The sequence below is a fragment of the Salmo trutta genome, chromosome 24 (genome assembly GCF_901001165.1).
Source record: "Salmo trutta chromosome 24, fSalTru1.1, whole genome shotgun sequence".
In the NCBI taxonomy this organism is placed as follows: Eukaryota; Metazoa; Chordata; class Actinopteri; order Salmoniformes; family Salmonidae; genus Salmo; species Salmo trutta.
In genome coordinates this window covers 26323466-26338064 of record NC_042980.1, presented here as the reverse complement: position 1 = coordinate 26338064, position 14599 = coordinate 26323466, and the positions used below count along the sequence as shown (strand labels likewise).

Genomic DNA, 14599 nt, shown 5'->3' with positions numbered 1-14599 from the left:
CCTATTCCCTATATAGTGCACTACTTAGGGAATAGGGTGCCAATTGGGATGCAGATAGAGTGTTTGCTATCGTAAACTAACACACACTTGTTGTTTTAGTTGCCCCTGAAGTGGACTTGGATGCCACATTGAAGGAAAAGATTGTAGTCCATGCCGGTGGTACCATCCGCCTCCTGGCCTACGTGTCAGGCAAGCCTGCACCAGAGATCACATGGAACAGAGATGACCAGCCTCTACCAGCAGAGGCTAAGGTTGAAATCACGTCAATCAGCTCTGCTCTGGTTATCAAAAACTGCAGACGCCATCACCAGGGTATATACACCCTTATTGCAAAGAATGAAGGAGGGGAAAGGAAGAAGGCTGTCATTGTGGAGGTGTTGGGTAAGAAGAAACTGTACTTATTCTTCTCATTGGTAATGTTGAGTATATCTCAGGTGATATCAGGGGCAGTATGTATCAAGCGACTCGGAGTAGGAGTGCTGATCTAGGATGAGTTTGGCCTTTTAGGTCATAATGAATAAGAGGGAGGGGGGCCTGATCCTAGATCAGGCACAGGAGTTGAATGGTATTGAAAACTTGCTTCACATGTGGTTCTTAGATGTTCCCGGCCCAGTTGGTCAGCCCTTCTCTGGTGTGAACCTCACTACGGACTCCTGCAAGTTAACCTGGTGCTCCCCTGAAGACGATGGTGGCTCTGCCATCACCAACTACATAATTGAGAAGAGAGAGTCTGACCGCATGGGCTGGACAGCAGTCTCTTACACGGTCACCAGGCACAATGCTGTGGTCCAGGGTCTCATTGACGGAAAGGGATATTTCTTTAGAATCGCAGCTGAGAATATCATCGGAATGGGTCCATTTATTGAATCACAACGACCAGTTCTCATCAAAGATCCTATTTGTGAGTTCCTGCCTATATCAATACCAGAACTGCAGCTTTCTTATTGCTGTTACAAAACATAAGCATATCCAGCTATTATTTATATTATTCCATTGGGCCTGATGTTTGTGTCCTTTTTCCATGCTAGCTGTTCCTGAGCGTCCTGAGGATCTAGAGGTCACAGCAATCACCAAAGACTCCATCAGTTTGACCTGGAGACCACCTAAGTATGATGGGGGTTCTGAGGTTACAAGTTATGTGCTTGAAACTCGTCTGATCGGAAAGGATAACTTCACTAAGATCGATACTGATGACACGCTAATGGATAGGAAGTTCACAAAGGGAGGTCTCAAAGAGAATTCCACCTATGAATTCCGTGTCAGTGCTGTCAACGTGATTGGTCAGGGCAAGCACTCTTTCTGCACCAAGCCAATCAAAGTCAAAGAAGAACTTGGTAAGTGTTGAATAAGATAGTCATTCTAAATATCTTGGGGAATGTTGATTTATATATAAAAAATAAAAAATATTTTAAAACATCACTTCTTTGTTCTTCCATCCTCAGAGCCCCCAACGATCGACTTGGACTTCCGTGACAGACTGGTTGTGCGTGTGGGAGACGTGTGCACCCTCCAGGGCCGCTTTACTGGAAAGCCAGCACCTACAATAACATGGACAAAGAACGAGGAAGAGCTGAAAGCAGATGAGGAGGTCACAATGACCAACACTAGTAAAACACTGTGCTTGGCTATGCCCAAGGCTAAACGCGAACACAGCGGCAGATACCAGGTGGTTGTGGAGAACATTGTCGGCTTGCGTAAAGGAATCTGCAGTCTCACTGTTGTTGGTAAGTTGGTGAGGGTGTTCTTTGTTCTTAGTTGACAGACCTAATGTCACTCTTCATTTACCCTTATAATCAAAATATGTTTGATTTTTGACTGATCCATATCTAATAGATTATTAATTATTAAATGGTATTATTTTCCCTCAGATCGCCCCCAGCCTCCAGAGGGCCCAGTGGTCTTCAATGAGGTCTACAGGAACTACATGGTGATTTCCTGGAACCCTCCTCTGGACGATGGTGGATGTGCCATCTCCAACTACACCATTGAGAAGAGAGACACAAACAGAGACCTCTGGATGCCAGTGACAACAGCTTGCACCAGGACAACATGCAAAGTTCCTAAGCTGATTGAGGGCAGAGAGTACATCATCAGAATCTGTGCTGTGAACATCCATGGTGTCAGCAACCCACTGCTGTCTGCCGAGATCAAGGCTAAGGATGTCTTCAGTAAGATACATACTGGGAAAATATAAGTTACATCCATAATGCCAGCCTATTCCCTATATGGTGCACCCATAGGGCTCTGGTCAAAAGTAGTGCACTGTGTAAGGAATTAGGTGCAATTTAAGATGCAACCATACTATCTTTTGTCATGAATGCATTTTGCTACAACTGATCAGATCAATTCGTTCTCCTATTACAGAGGTGCCAGATGCACCCAAACAGCCCATTGTGAAGGAGATCTATAAGGATCAAGCCCTCCTCACTTGGGAACCACCTGCGGATGGTGGCAAGCCCATCACTGGCTACGTCATTGAGAGGAAGGAGACCATGGCTAACAGATGGACTCGCGCATCCGGAAAAGACCGCATCTTCCCCAAAGTAGAGTACTTTGTTCCAGACCTCCTCGAGGGCTGTGAATATGAGTTCCGTGTCATGGCTGAGAATGTTGTGGGTCTGGGTGACCCCAGCCCTCCATCAAAGCCCATCTTCGCCAAAGATCCAATTGGTAAGTGACTTTGCGCAAAGTTAATTCATTCTTTACAAGATTTCACAGCTTTTAAAAATGTGATCTAATTTAATCAACTGTTTCTTCCCTCAGTGCTTCCAAGCCCCCCCGTGCTGCCAGAAGCTGTGGATTGGACAAAGGAGTCTGTCTCACTATCTTGGCAGCCACCAAAGGACTGTGGCAGGGGAAAGATCTTTGGCTATCTCGTTGAGTTCAGTAAAGCTGGAGAGGATTGGCAAAAAGTGAATCAGACTCCTGATTCCTGCCAAGAAACCAAGTTCAAGGTCATTAACCTGGAAGAGGGAGAATATTACAAATTCAGAGTTACTGCTGTGAACTTCGCTGGTGAATCTGAACCCGCATACACCACAGATCCAGTGAAGGCAGAAGACAGATTTGGTAAAATTATATTACATTTGTGTTCATAATTTGGGTAATTCATTATCATTGAAATAAACAAATGAATTATAACACCAATTGTTTTTCTAACCCCAAAAGAACCTCCTGAGTTGGATGTTGAACTGGGTATGCCTCGTGAGTTGAAAGCCATGGCCGGAACCCATATCAATCTGGTTGCTGGAATCAAGGGAATTCCATTCCCCAAAGTCACATGGAAGAAGAACGATAAAGACGTCCCCACAAGAGCCGAAATTGAGGTCAATCCACTAGGATCTAAATTGGAGATGCGCTACTGTGCCCGTTCTGACTGTGGCGACTACACTCTGAACATAGAAAACTCATCTGGATCAAGGACTGCCACATGCACAGTCCTCGTCCTTGGTAAGGAATTTCTCAGTCATAATTTCTGACAGAAATGAATGAAGACAGATGTATAGTGCTTAGCATGCTGAGTTGCTATAATTATGTTATTCTTTACTCTATTAGACAAACCTGGTCCAATCCAGCACCTAAGGGTTTCAGAGGTGAGAAGCGATTCAGCCTATCTCTCCTGGAAAGACCCTGAGGACAATGGAGGAGCACGTATTACTAACTTTGTTGTGGAGAAGAAAGATGTGGCATCTGCACAGTGGGTGCCAGTCTGCTCTACGTCTAAGAAACGCAGCATGATGGCCAAGCACTTGATGGAAGGAACATCGTATTTGTTCCGCGTTGCTGCTGAGAATCAGTTTGGCAGAAGTGAATACACTGAAACAACCAAAGCTGTCAAAGCCATTAATCCTCTGTGTGAGTATCAATCAACCCAAATACAGTAAGACCTACTGGTGTATTGTAATGTACCTGGTATCTTGATCACTAACTTGATGTAATGTAATCTAATCTCATCTCATCTAATGTATGGTCTATTTTCAGTCCCACCTGGTCCACCAAAGGACTTGCACCATGTAGATGTGGACAAGACAGAGGTCTGGCTTGTGTGGAACTGGCCTGACCGCAACGGAGGTAGTGACATCACAGGTTTCCTGGTTGAGTACCAAGAGGAAGGAGAGAGAGAGTGGGATGAATGGAACACAGTCAGCATCCCTGAGAGCCACATCACTGGCCTCGAGGAAGGAAAGACTTACAGATTCCGTGTAAGAGCCGAGAACGCTATCGGACTGAGTAGACCAGACACCACTGTGCCCGTTCTCTGCCAGGAGAAGCTTGGTGAGGTTTACTATATATTTACTTAATTGGTGGGTTTCTCTGTCATAAATTAATCCTGGTCCTAGGCTAAAAAGCAAGTTCAATAAAGATTCTCCATTGAAAGTTATTCTTAGTCAAGCATTAGTCTTAATCTGTGTCCAGGAAACCACCCCTATATGTATTGATTTGTAGACAACATAACTGCCATCATCAAACAAATTATATAAATTAACCTATATTTTCACAGTGGCTCCAATTGTTGAAGTTGATGCCAAGCTGATCGATGGGATCATCGTGAAATGTGGAAGCACAATCAGACTCCCTGCTATCATGAGAGGCATTCCTGCGCCTACTGCTAAATGGTCCATTGACGGAGCAGAAATTGTTCCCGAAGGCACAGTTAAGATTGAGAGTGACAACTATTCAACAGTTCTCAGCATCAATGATTGTTTGAGAAGTGACAGTGGAACCTATATCCTCACAGTGTCCAACCCTGCAGGAACCAAGACTCTGGCTTTGAATGTGACCGTTCTTGATGTGCCTGCAGCTCCCATTGGACCAGTCAATATCCTTGAAGTTACTCCTGAGTACATGCTTATTGACTGGCGTCCTCCAAAGGATGATGGTGGAAGCCCTGTAACAGGTTATGTTGTTGAGAAGAGAGAGGCTAAGAAAGAAACCTGGGGAGGTGTGAGCTCTGGTAGCACAGCCACAAAGCTTAAGATCTCTCGTTTGCAGAGCGGCGTTGAATATGTTGTGCGTATTCGCGCAGAGAACAAAATGGGTATTGGTGCTCCTCTTGAAAGTGCACCAACCGTTGCCCAACACACGTTTGAAGCCCCTGGCCATCCAGGCAAACCAAACACATCAGACATTGCAGAAGATGCTCTCACTGTTGGGTGGACCATGCCATTATATGATGGAGGCAGTCAAATCACTGGGTATATCGTTGAGCGTAGACATAAGGGCGGAAAATGGATCCGTGTCAACACGACACCCTGTAAGGATCTCAGAATCAGAGTACTTGGTCTCTTTGAGGGAAATGAGTATGAGTTTAGAGTTTTCGCTGAAAACATTGCCGGTTTCAGTGGACCTTCTGCCATATCAGACCCAGCAAAACCCTGTCGTCAAATCACAGCTCCTGGACCTCCAGTTAACCCCAGAATCAAGGACTACAGTAAGGAAAATGCAGACCTAGTCTGGATTAAACCCAACAAAGATGGAGGCAGTCCAATCATGGGCTACATTATTGAAATGCAGAAAGCTGGCGGAGAATGGGTGATCATCAACAAGGATGGTCACATTAAGCAGTGTGCTTACAGAGTTAAAGGCCTTGAAGAACACTCAGAGTACAGGTTCCGCGTTAGTGCTGTAAATATGATTGGAGTTGGAGAGCCTAGAGAATGCCCTGAATCGGTGGTTGCCAAAGACATCATGATACCTCCAGAGATCGAGATGGATGCTACAAGCCGTGAGCGTTTGACTGTCCGTGTTGGACATAACATCAACATCATCGGTTACGTGAAAGCCAGACCTGACCCAGAGATTATCTGGAAAAAGGGTGATGACGTTTTGGAAACTGCCAAGCGCACAACACTAACTAAAAACTTCCCTGTTGTTCAACTGAGAATCAAAGAGGCAACCAGAGCAGACCATGGAAAGTATGTTTTGAAGGCTAACAACTACAGTGGTGAAGCCAAAGCTACGATAATTGTGAATGTGTTGGATAGACCTGGACACTGTCAGAATCTGAAGGCCACCTATGTGACCAGAGACTCCTGTATGGTGTCCTGGGAAAACCCTGTGGACAACGGAGGCTCTGAGATTACAAACTACATTGTTGAGTGCCGTGAACCCAGTGTGAGGCTTTGGTCAATGATCTCATCTGACTGCACTAACCGCATGGTTAAAGCCAAACTCATGGAGGGCCACGAGTATCTCTTCCGTGTTTGTGCTGTGAACAAATGCGGCCCTGGGCCCACAGTTGAGACAAAACAACCAACCCTTGCCATCGATCCCATTAACAAGCCTGGTGAGCCAGAGAACTTCCGGGTAACTGACGTCGGTAAGAACTTCGTCTTCTTGAAATGGAGGAGGCCGGACTATGACGGTGGAAGCCCCAACATTGGCTACGCTTTGGAGAGCAAATTGGGAGCGGAAGAATGGGTGCCATTACATGAGGATCTGATTACGAATACATTCTTCATGGCTGACAAGTGTGTGGAAAAACAAACCTATCAGTTCAGAGTGCAGACATGCAATGAAGGTGGAGAAAGTGACTGGGTGAAGACTGGTGATGTTCTTGTCAGAGAGGAGATCCAGAAACCAGTGCTTGATATAAAGTTAGCTGGAGCCCTTGTGGTTAAAGCTGGAGAGTCTATCAGAATTGAGGCTGGACTCAGAGGAATGCCTCAACCAGAGGTGAAGTGGGTGAAGGACAAGGCCACAGGAGATAACCCTAGAGTTAGTGTTGAAACGGGCACAGATTATTCTAAATTTCTTATGACCAAATCTAAACGCACAGACACCGGAAAATATGTCGTCACCGCCACAAACTCTGCTGGAACCTTCACTGGATACGCAGTTGTCAATGTCTTGGATGTCCCAGGGCCTGTGAGAGACGTGAAGGTGTCTGGAATCGGAGTAGACAAATGTAGAGTTGCATGGGATCTCCCAGAAGATGAAGGTGGATGTGAAGTTGATAGCTATATCATTGAGAAATGTGAGACAAGAAGAATGGTCTGGTCCACATACTCTGCTTCACTTGTCACCAACTATTGCAATGTCACTCGACTAGTAGAAGGAAATGAGTACATCTTCCGCATCAGAGCAGAAAACAGGATGGGGACAGGTCCTGCAGTGGAGAGCAAACCTGTCACAGCTAGGACTCAGTTCAACAGACCTGGACCACCAGAATCACCAGAGATCACCAAGATCGGCAAAGAGGAGATGACAGTCGTATGGGCCCCACCAGAGAATGATGGTGGAAAGTCTATCACTGGTTATATCCTGGAAAGGAAAGAAAAGCGCGCTGTCAAATGGGTGCCATGCACAAAGAGTACCATCTCTGAGAGACGCATGAAAGTCAGCAACTTAATTCCCAACCACGAGTATCAGTTCCGTGTCAAAGCTGAAAATGAAGTCGGACTGGGAGAGCCAAGCAAACCATGCAGACCAGTAGCAGCCAAAGATCCAATTGGTACATAATTTATGCATTTTTGTGATATTGTATTATTATTATTATTATTATTGGTTATGATTTTTCTCTGTTGATTGTACTAACATGCAGACATTTTGTTTTCCTTGATTCCAGAGGCTCCTGGTCCTCCAGGCAGTTTCAAGGTGATTGACAGCACCAAGACGTCCATTACTCTTGGGTGGGCCAAGCCTATCTATGATGGAGGTGCTCCTATCATTGGTTACATGGTTGAAATGAGAGACAAACCTGAGCCTAAACCTGAAGTGGTTGAAGCTGAAGCTGTTCCTGAAGCTGTGCCTAAAGCTAAACCTGCAGAGGAAGTTAAGCCTGTAGGTGAAGCCAAGCCTGAAGGTGAAGCTGAAGCTAAGCCTGAAGCAGTAACAGGAGAAGGTGAGGAACAATATGAAGAGGACTCTGAGGATGAAGCTGCTGCAGTTGTAGCTAAAGCTAAAGCTGAAGCTAAACGTAAGAAGAAAGAAGAGGGCTGGAAGAAGTGCAACACCGGTGCTGGTGTGCTGGTGCACACAGAATTAACCATTCCAAACTTGAATGAGAAGAAGATGTATGAATTCAGAGTCTCTGCACAGAACCAGGTCGGCTGGGGCCGCCCCGCTACACTCAAAGAGGCCGTCAACCCCAAGGAGGTCCTTGGTAAGTAAATACTTATTTTATTAAAATGGGTGGATCGAACCCTGAATGCTGATTGGCTGATAGCCGAGGTATATGAGACCGTTTCCCCCTGGTATGACAAAATGTTTATTTTTACTGCTCTAATTACATTGGTAACCAGTTTATAATAACAATAAGGCACCTCGGGGGGTTGTGGTATATGGCCAATATACCACGGCTAAGGGCTTTATCCAGGCACTCCACGTTGCGCTGTGCATAAGAACAGCCCTTAGCTGTGTTATATTGGCCATATAACACATCCCTTCGGGCCTTATTACTTAAATATAGGCCTAGACGAGAACACATCCAGTTGATATAGAACTGTAGTTAATAGCTAATATTTTATGATGATTTCTCAATGTCTGATGTATGTTCTCCCCGTTATCTTACCCACTTACAGAGGCACCAGAGATCGACTTGGATGCAAGTCTCAGGAAGGGCTTCACTGTTAGAGCAGGCTGCCCCATCAGGCTCTTCGCTACTATCAGAGGAAGACCATCCCCCAAAGTCACCTGGAAGAAGATTGGTGTTGATAATGTAGTCAGGAGAGGGCACGTGGATCATATTGATACTATGTCCTTCCTTGTGATCCCTGAGAGCACTCGGGAAGACTCCGGCAAATACTCTCTGACACTCTCCAACTCCGCTGGGGAGAAAGCTATATTTGTGCGCGTTAAAGTATTGGGTAAGTCACTGAGGTGTATCTTTTCACTTTTTATGGCAGTCCGTGATATGACAGAGCACTATTCACTGTGAAAGACTTTAAACAAGAAAACATTCTTAACAATGTCAAATGAATGTTGTTACAGTAGTATTGTTTGTACTGTTATATGGACTGTATCCAATATTGATGTTCCATTTGTTGAACAGATACTCCTGGACCTGTCGGAGGATTTGAGGTCTGTGATGTGACAAGCACCGGTTGTCAGCTGTCTTGGCTCCCTCCGGATAACGATGGTGGCTGCCAAATCCAGAACTACATCGTTGAGAAACGTGAACTCGACAAGAAGACTTGGTCAAATTGTATCAACGATTTGAAGAAAACAAGCTTCAAAGTCACTGGCCTCACACCTGGCTGTGACTACTACTTTAGAGTTATGGCAGTCAATAAGTATGGCATTGGTGTTCCTAAAGACTCTCCAAAAGCTTATCTGACATCGGATCCTATAAGTAAGTGCACTTTTACAGTATACCTAATATTGTAATTAAATAGTGGATAGTGTAAGTGGATTTTATTGTTTTGTGTTTTGAGTCACATAAATGTCAAACGTTTCTTAAAACAGGTGAACCTGATCCACCCAAGAAAATGGAAGTCTTGGAAGTGACAAAGAACAGTGCCACTCTGGGATGGCTGAAACCTTTGAGGGATGGTGGAGCTAAGATCAATGGCTACATGGTTGATTACAAAAAGGACGGTGAACCTGAAGACAAATGGACACCATATTCCGTTGTTAAAGACTTAACCATTGTAGTTGTTGGACTTAAAGAGGGAACAAAGTACAAGTTCAGAGTTGCAGCAAGAAACGTGGCTGGAACCAGTCTGGCAAGAGAAGCTGAGGGAGTATTTGAGGTCAAGGAGCAGCTGAGTAAGTCGCAAAGCTAAAAAATTCCCAGAATTACCTAAAAAAAAAAAAGTGTTCATGTTACACACCACTTTTTTAAGTCTTCATTTTAAAAATGTGTTTTCCGATCTTTTTTAGTGGCACCGAAGATCATCATGCCTGATATTGTCACAGTAAAAGCAGGAGAGAAAATGAGAGTTGAAGCTATTGTGGCTGGAAAACCTGCACCATTCTGCAAATGGAGGCAAGGAGCCGAGGATCTGTTGACATCTAATCGTCGCATGGTGCAAAAGTCTCCAAATTGCATTACGCTCATCATAAAAGACGTCTCAAGAAAGGATAGTGGTTACTACAGTCTTTCTGCTGAGAACAGCACCGCCAAAATCAGCCAGATTCTTAGAGTCGTAGTACAGGGTAAGTTTTATTTAGGAAACACACTACCAGAATGCATAGTCTAAATGGATGCTGATGGGTACATGTCTTAATCTCACAGATAAGCCAGGGCCTCCTGACGCTCCCCTGGAGATTGTTGAGGTTGATATTGATGCCTGCACACTTCAGTGGAACCAACCCAGTGAGGACGGTGGAAGCAACATCACCAACTACGTCATTGAAAAATGTGATGTGAGCAGAGGAGACTGGGTCATAGCTTCTGGCTCATGCACCACGACCAGCTACAAAGTTGGAAAGCTTACCCCTGGAATGGAGTATGGCTTCCGTGTCCGAGCTGAGAACCGATTTGGTATCTCAGAGCCAATCTATTCAGAGAAAATGATTGCTAGATATCCCTTCGGTGAGTTAAGCATGGCAAAGTATAAGCATGGTCAAAATGTAAAATGGCTATTGTACAATGAATTATGATCGTCTAAGTAATATAGTGTTGTGTACATTATGTACAATAAATTTGTTTTAGAAAATGTATGTTCATCTTGCTAACTCCGTATTTTAATTCCAGATGTCCCAGGCGAGCCCAGAAATCTGTGTATCACAAAAGTGAAGAGTGAAGCAGTGTCTCTGTCCTACGAGACCCCATCAACTGACGGTGGCAGTCCTCTTACTGGATACTGCATTGAGCGCAAAGAGAGGAACAGCCTTCTCTGGGTGAAAGCAAATGAGTCCGTTGTCCGTGGACTTGAATACAACTGCACAGGCTTAATGGAAGGTCTGGAATATGCATTCAGGGTGTCTGCACTCAACAAGGCCGGCCAGGGTAAACCAAGCAAACAGACTGACTGGGTCACAGCAAGAACACCCATCGGTAAGTCATTGGGCATGTGATGTATGGCTTACTGTGTCCCTCACTGGCTTTGAAATCTGTAATCTGTCAATTGAAACTCATGGATGTTGTAATTTTTTTATTCTAGATCCACCTGGTAAACCTGAGGTAATGGATGTGACAAAAAGCACTGTTTCACTTGTTTGGACTCGTCCACAAAATGATGGAGGTAGCAAGCTTATCGGATACTATGTGGAGTACATGAAGATTGATCAAGAAGTAGAGAAATGGGTTCGCTGCAATGCCAACTGCCAGAACGTCAAGACAGAAGACTATGTTGTAACTGGACTGGAGGAGGGAGCCCAGTATCGCTTCAGAGTTTTCGCCAAGTCAGCAATCAACATCAGCTTGCCTTCTGAGATCTCAGACAGCATCCCAGTGTTTGCAGAGAATGGTAGGCCACTGCTTCTTCAGAACATTGACAAAACTAAGTTGTTTTTGTTTTTATTTTAGATTTTAGTGTGTAATGACTAAATTATTAAAGATCATTGTGGATTGCATGGCCAACACAAAGCTTTTACTTGATGTGATATGTCTCTTGTTTCTCCAGTTCCCCCCAGGGTCGAGCTTGGAGTGGACATGAAGAACATGATCATAGTGAAGGCTGGAGAAAATGTCTCCTTTGATGCTGTAGTATTTGGAAAACCACTGCCCAAGGTTACATGGAAGAGAAATGGTGTTCCATTGAAACTGGTTGAGGGGATGAAGATGACACAGAAGAGACACACACACATTCTGGAATTGTTCTCTGTCACAAGGAAGGAGTCTGGAGAGTACACTATTCTAGCTGAAAATCCCAATGGCGCTAAATACGCCAATATTAAGCTCAAGGTTCTAGGTATGCAAAATTACAATTTGACTTAATATTGTGCACAAATTCAAAACTGATGTTGCAGCTTCATGATAATTATTTTATTTTTGTATTTTTAAATACTAAAACTCTTTATAACAGCTTGAGATATGTAAGTGTAATTTATATGAATGTGTTTGTGAGGGTCTGCAAGAGAATACAGGATACGACATGAATATATTCCAAATCAATTGTTGATGTGTAAAATAATCTATGTGTTCTCTTTAGACAAACCTGGCCCACCAGCCGGAGTGAAGATCACCAAGGTGTTTGCGGACCGTATTAAGATGAGGTGGGAGCCACCTGTTGCAGATGGAGGCTCTGAAATCACCAACTACATCATTGACAAACGTGAAACCAGCAGAGCGAACTGGGCTCTGGTCACCTCCAATATCCATGGTCAACTGACTGATTGCACAGTAGAGAAACTGATGCAGGACCATGAATACCAGTTCAGGGTCAGTGCTGAGAACCAGTATGGTATTGGGGACCCTATCCTCACCGACCCTGTCATGGTCAAGAATCCATATGGTAATATTTCAAGCTTGTACATCATTTTATATATATGTCATATTTTAGCTTGAATATAAATTGCTTACACATGTTCACTTCACTTGAGTTGGAAACACTGTGGAACTTCTGCTTGCACAATATTTAAGTGATTTCTCCTTCTTTCTCTCTTGATCTCGTTCTCCCTCTCATTTGCAGATGTTCCTGGTCCTAGCGAGCCACCAGTTATTACCAACATTACAGCCAATTCTATGACTGTCAGCTGGAAGGCGCCAGCTGATGATGGTAAAGCTACTATTCTGGGTTACATGGTTGAGAAACGTGAAGCATCAGAGCTCAACTGGGCTAAAGTCAATCGTAAACCAGTGATTGACAGGAGCATCAAAGCTGTCCAGCTCTCAGAGGGATCTGAGTATGAGTTCAGAGTGATTGCAATGAACAAAGCTGGATTTGGCAAACCAAGTGATGCATCCAATGCTGCCCTTGCCGTGGATCCTGTGTGTAAGTATTACAGCCACATTTGCTTACTTAAATCATAAAGGATTACGTGTTCCCACACTTCTCGATAACATTGTCTTATATTCTTCCTTCAGATCCACCCGCACCTCCTGCCTTCCCTAAAGTTGTTGACTCAACACACAGCACCATAAGCTTGTCTTGGACCAAGCCTGCGTACGATGGTGGTTGTGAGATCTTCGGCTACCTTGTCGAGTGCAAGAGAGCTGATGCAGAACACTGGACGAAGTGCAATGTGCCCAAGAAGCTGCAAGAAACCAAGTTCCTGGTTACTGGTCTCATTGATAAAACAGAATATGTGTTCCGTGTCTTTGCCGTGAACAAGATCGGATACAGCGAGCCAAGTGAAGTTCCTGGGAAACACGAGGCCAAAGACATCCTGAGTACGTCAACATTATCAGAATACACTCAAGTCTGTGCAGAACAAGTACTAATCTTAGTAACCCACCAATTTGGAAATAAACATGTAATACAGTACTATCTATTCAACTAAAATACATCCATACCTCTATCTTGTCTGACTCTTTTACTTTCTATTTTAATTTGCAGTTGCCGCTGATGCTGAGCTGGATGCTGACCTTCGCAAGGTACTGGTCCTGAGAGCCGGAGTCACAATGAGACTCTATGTGCCACTGATAGGACGTCCCCCACCCAAGGTGGTGTGGACCAAGGTCAATGCCAACCTCAAAGAACGAGCAGGAATCATGATCAAAACGTCCGAATGGGATACCCTTATGTACATTGAGGATATCAACAGATATGATGCTGGCAAATACATTTTGTCGATTGAAAACGACAGTGGAAAGAAGTCTTACACTATCGTCGTGAAGGTCCTAGGTAGGCTATGATTCTTGTCTTAAGAGAATCTAATTTTTTTAAACTAAATTTTACCTAATGTGGTTTTATCTACTAGTTATACAAACCATAATGTCATAAAGTAATATAACAAATCATACATGTTTTCTATAGATACTCCTGGTCCACCCCTGAATCTGATTGTGAAGGAAACATCTCTGAACCATGCATCCATCGGCTGGGATCCTCCTCTGATTGATGGAGGAAGCCCAGTGAAGAGCTACATTGTTGAGAAGCGTCTTGCAGAGAGAAAGGCATGGTCCTGTGTCATAGCCGAATGCCCCAAATCTACTTTCAGGATTCCTAACTTGGAAGCTGGACAGGCCTACTGTTTCAGAGTCTTGGCTGAAAATAACTACGGTATCGGAGAAGGTTGTGAGACTGCCGGAGCTGTAAGAGCTTCAGGTATGTTTTGTTGGCTGTGATCATGTGTTTTTTTTATATTATTAGATGTTAAATGTAGTTTATAACCTTGTTACCTGATTTCAGAACTACCTGGAGCAGTTATGGATTTCAAGGCACTGTCAATCAGTAAAGATTCCATTCATATTGGCTGGAAGAAACCAATCAGTGATGGTGGAAGTCACATCAGTGCCTATCTTCTGGAGCTTCAGGAAGGTGAAGAGAAGTATAAGGAGCTAGTGAAAGGAAAGGTCATGTCACACATGATGGTTGAACTTGAAGAAGGAAAGGAGTACTCTTACAGAGTGAAAGCAATCAATGAGTCTGGAGAGGGTCCACCTTCGGAGCTCACTGTGATCGCTAAAGATCAAATTGGTAAGTCCAATAGTCCTGTGTTAATTAGCTAGGCTATCAAACCACTCAGAAAATACACCGGAGACTAAATGCATGGCCATTTTAGATACGTACATTTATTGGCAATCTTAAAGTTTTCTTCAAATGTTTCT

The 14599-nt window shown here is 44.0% G+C and overlaps 1 protein-coding gene across 1 annotated transcript in view; it reads left to right on the top strand.

Annotated features, from left to right (window-relative positions):
- The window catches only part of LOC115160992 (titin), a 179609-nt gene that overhangs the window by 115947 nt on the left and 49063 nt on the right, over positions 1-14599 (top strand). Inside the window, exons 150-175 of the mRNA XM_029711620.1 lie at positions 100-381; positions 599-901; positions 1029-1334; positions 1443-1724; positions 1869-2168; positions 2365-2670; positions 2764-3069; positions 3169-3450; positions 3556-3855; positions 3982-4275; positions 4502-7453; positions 7568-8104; positions 8523-8807; positions 8993-9292; positions 9406-9708; positions 9823-10098; positions 10178-10477; positions 10640-10942; positions 11049-11354; positions 11511-11798; positions 12039-12341; positions 12519-12821; positions 12914-13219; positions 13386-13673; positions 13806-14096; positions 14181-14468. Of these exons, the coding sequence (XP_029567480.1) occupies positions 100-381; positions 599-901; positions 1029-1334; positions 1443-1724; positions 1869-2168; positions 2365-2670; positions 2764-3069; positions 3169-3450; positions 3556-3855; positions 3982-4275; positions 4502-7453; positions 7568-8104; positions 8523-8807; positions 8993-9292; positions 9406-9708; positions 9823-10098; positions 10178-10477; positions 10640-10942; positions 11049-11354; positions 11511-11798; positions 12039-12341; positions 12519-12821; positions 12914-13219; positions 13386-13673; positions 13806-14096; positions 14181-14468 (10590 nt within the window). The remainder of the gene's footprint in view (positions 1-99; positions 382-598; positions 902-1028; positions 1335-1442; positions 1725-1868; positions 2169-2364; positions 2671-2763; positions 3070-3168; positions 3451-3555; positions 3856-3981; positions 4276-4501; positions 7454-7567; positions 8105-8522; positions 8808-8992; positions 9293-9405; positions 9709-9822; positions 10099-10177; positions 10478-10639; positions 10943-11048; positions 11355-11510; positions 11799-12038; positions 12342-12518; positions 12822-12913; positions 13220-13385; positions 13674-13805; positions 14097-14180; positions 14469-14599) is intronic.